Here is a 4,230-nt window from a genome sequence, read left to right as displayed (position 1 = left end):
AGGGTATTTTCAAGTTAAAGGAAAGATGGAGACGCATTGTGCAACAAAATAGTTCATATTTAGTTGATTAAAAATGTAACGGCACGTATTTATTGACCTTTTTCTTTCCTTTAAAAATCGGCACGAACTTTCCGGACAACACAATATTTAAAATAATTTATATAATAATAATAATAATAATAATAATAATAATAATAATAATATATGTTTGTGTGCATTGTGTGTGTGTGTGTGTGTATTTTGATGGTTATGCCCCTGTAACCTAGCAGTTTTGCAAAAGAAACCGATAGAACAAGAACTTGGGTCGATTCTTTAACCAGTGCCCTTGCATGTCCGCAGTCAAATGACTGAAACAAGTAAAAGACACCTTACCGAATGGATGGTAAACAATGCTATCTACCGTTTCAGAGCGTCTCTGAGTAGTGAAAGAAAGGGTGGGAGTTGCTCTCCAATCGAAGATATATATTCTTCTATTCTTCTCCATGATGTCTTAACGATAGTTCAAACTTACAGAAAACGAAAGACAAGCAGGTGTATTAGTTTGACGTTCAGGAAGAATTGAAAAGTCTTCGATGTTTCGAGCCTAAGATCTTCGACGGAAAGGATTTAGACGTTAAGAAATGGAGAGAGGCTCCTTCATTGGAATTTCAACATCAACAGGATATTTTAGTATGTATGAATGTATATTTGCAGATTTGTATGCTTTGTTTTATGTATATGATCTCATGCATATATTTGAGCATCTCTGGACATGCTCATATATACTTAAATAATGAACGTCTGGAAAATTTTACAGATTTTTACAGTTCCGGTGATGACTTGGATCTGTAGTCTTCGAATCAGCTTTCTCCTTTCTGGTTTTGAGAAACCTAATTTCTAAACATTGGTATTTAGACAGTGTATTATATATCCAAGTGTCCCAATAATTACAGGTATAAACCTGAACTTGTAATCCGGATAGAGTTGCTTTAAATTGCTCAATAGTTCAACGTCGATATTTCGTTTTTCGCTGATCATTAGCTTTATTTTAACATCCGCTGGGTAGCTGATTTCCACAACTGTAAACAGTTTGTAATGTCTATCCCAAATTACTATGCCAGGTCTATTGTGTTTACAGTTTATTAAGGTTTCACTGGGACCTTCCACCAGTACTCCATTTTAATATGAGTGGCTATAACTTCTACAATACTGTAGGTTATTATTTCTTTGGCCTCAGGGTTATCCTTCCGACGGATCTCATTATACAGCGTCCAAGCTACAACATCATGTCTCATCGGTAAGTAATATCATGATGACATTTTCGGAGAACTGTTTATGATGTGGGTGATATCTACGGTATTAACGTCACAAAGTCTGCATCGGTTATCACATTTTGCTGCTTTTCCGGCATCTCTGTCTGTCTGTCTGTCTGCGTGTATGTATGCATGCATGCATGCATGTATGTATGTATGTATGTATGTATGTATGTATGTATGTATGTATGTATGTATGCGTGAGTGTGTGAGCGCGTTCGTGTGCGCGTGCGTAAGTGTATCTGTGTGTGTCTATGTGCGTATGTATTCTACATGCGTGCGTATGTAGAATATCTCCATAAAAACCGAACACATTCGAAGATCATTTCATGCTACACAATCAAAATTTAGAGCAACATTTGAAGTTTCTGGATTGATTACAAAATACAAGAGATTACGAGAATGCACAACGCTTATTTACTATGAATAAAGAGACGTGCTAAGACTAGAATATTTCGTGAGATACGTGAAAATATTCCGTAGTATTGTTAAAACTGAAACGTTTAGACTAGTTACAAAAAAATTACGGAATCAATGAACAATAGAGGAACTTTGCTCTGGGGAATGGCAGTGACTGCATTGATTAAATCTTAACGAAAAATTCCTATAGGATGAACCAAACAGTTATAAACATCTGCTATACAAAAAGTTTAATGTCTAAAGGCTTTTGGCTTACCGTTACATGATTGGCGTGACAACATAGAGGCTATAGATTTGAGTGAGTCGAAGTTATCTGCTTTGAAGACAAACTGTTTAGTTGGTTTACTAGCAATGACATTCAGTTGGTTATAGTCAACACTGGGTCCAATACCAATGGTGAACAGTTTTGTACCAGAATCCTTTACTTTTTTCGCTTCTTGGACCACATTCAGTCTACCATTGGGTCTACCATCAGTGATCATAATCGCTATGTGGCTTACATTTGATCTCATTCCAGCCGCCTTAGACATGCTAGTTTCTCGAAGACGTTTCAGAGCTTCTCCCATATGTGTCATACCGCTTCTGGTTGGAATCTTGCCGACTGCCTTTAATAAGCTCTGTTGGTCTTTATGTTTATTCATGTTGAACTCAGTTCGACTTCCGCTGTCAAATGTGTCGACACCTAAGAAAATAACATAAAAAATTATAGATAATTTAGATAATTATATGCGCAAGTGTGGTTGTATGGTAAGAAGCATGCTTCCCAAACATATGGTTCTGGATTCAATCACTGCGTGGAACCTTGGGCATGTGTCTTCTACTGTAGCCTCGGGGCTCCCAAAACTTTGTGAGTGGATTTGGTAGACGGAAACTGAAAGAAGCCCGTCATATATATATATATACAATACATGAGTATATGCATATATATGTACATGTATGTACATACCTTCATCTACATGTATATATAGATGCATATCTGGGTACATGACGTAGCAAAAAAAACATGGACAAAATGATAAACAAGGTACAGAAAGCACACAGGCCACATAGAGAACATTTCCTTCATCAGCTGCCACCATTATAACACTGGCGTTTCGAAGAGTTATCCTCTCTATATATAGGAGTGTGTGTCTTTGTATCTGTGTTTGTCCCGCATCACCGCTTGCTAGCCGGTGTTGGTGTGTTTACATCTCCATAACTTACCAGTTCGGCAAAACGACAGCTAGAATAAGAACCAGGCTTTAAAGAATAAGTTCACTAAGAATTCTTCAAATTGGTGCACCAGCATGGCCGCAGTCTAATGCGAAATAAAAATTGAAGATGTAATAACTTTCTGGATTACTATCCTCGTCCTTAGAACGCATATCAACAGTCTACATTAACAAGAGAGCTAGGCTCGTCCTTAGATGTTTTGACAGTATGTGCATCATATGTACATAGTCCCTGTTGAGATTTGAACTATGGATGATTATTTCTAAGCAGCGCTAATGCTTTTTGCCACTTGAGTAATGAACCTAACCGACGCGCGCGCGCACACACACACACACACACACACACACACACACACACACACACACACACACACACACGCACGCACGCACGCACGCACGCACACACACACTCTCCCTCCCTCTCTCTCCCTCAACAACAACAGCAACAATAGCAACATCTACTACTACTACTACTACTACTACTACTACTACTACTACTACTACTACTACTACATCATCGTAATCATCGTCATCCACAACAACAAAAATGATATAAAAGCAATATAAGCGTACTACTTACCAATCTGTACTTCATCGGGGCCGATATTAAAGCTTTTCGATACAGTCTCTACAAAGCGGAGCATTTTTTGGAAGTTAGCGCTACCCACACTCCCGGAACTATCCAAAATGAAGACGATATCAGCCTGTGCAGGACATTCTGTTCAGGAAAGAAATTAATTATGTATACATATTTAAAAAAAAAAATCAAGACAAAATCTTTTGTAATTAGAGACATAATTATGAAATACAGGCACAATATCAATTTTCTGGAACTTTTGTATTAAAGACTTTTCGGATTACTGATTTTTTAAGAACCAGAGGTAGTTACCTCTAAATTAAACAAATATTAAATTTTAAAGTTAGAGGGGCACTTGTGGCCTTGTAGCGCAGTACTTGAAATCTTTTAGCATTCAACCGCATATTATTTTGCTCTGCCCACTTGTATATTGCATTTAGGTCCTTCTGCAGGCTTATGACATCATCAGGATTCTTTATTGCCTGAGATAGTTTTGTGTCATCAGCGTATCCAGTGACAATGGCTGCCCGAGTGACCGTGGGCATGTCCAGAAGGGCTACTTACTATGAACAGTAGTGGCCCCAGGACAGTTCCTTGTGGAACACCGCTCAATATTTGCGTTTCTCTAGATAATTCTCCATTGACTGCAGCACACACACACACACACACACACCACACACACCACACACACCACACATACACACACACACACACACACACACCACACACA

At 38.2% G+C, this 4,230-nt stretch overlaps 1 protein-coding gene across 1 annotated transcript in view; it reads right to left on the bottom strand.

The window, feature by feature from the left end:
* Nucleotides 1-1,942: 1,942 nt before the first annotated feature.
* LOC106875418 (collagen alpha-1(XII) chain) overlaps nucleotides 1,943-4,230 on the bottom strand; it is a 58,326-nt gene continuing 56,038 nt past the window's right edge. Inside the window, exons 11-12 of the mRNA XM_014923553.1 lie at nucleotides 3,504-3,641; nucleotides 1,943-2,394 (exon numbers count right to left, since the gene is read on the bottom strand). Of these exons, the coding sequence (XP_014779039.1) occupies nucleotides 1,943-2,394; nucleotides 3,504-3,641 (590 nt within the window). The remainder of the gene's footprint in view (nucleotides 2,395-3,503; nucleotides 3,642-4,230) is intronic.

Source organism: Octopus bimaculoides, chromosome 4 (genome assembly GCF_001194135.2).
Source record: "Octopus bimaculoides isolate UCB-OBI-ISO-001 chromosome 4, ASM119413v2, whole genome shotgun sequence".
In the NCBI taxonomy this organism is placed as follows: Eukaryota; Metazoa; Mollusca; class Cephalopoda; order Octopoda; family Octopodidae; genus Octopus; species Octopus bimaculoides.
The sequence above is the reverse complement of the archived record's forward strand: the minus strand, read 5'-3'. Positions and strand labels throughout refer to the sequence as shown.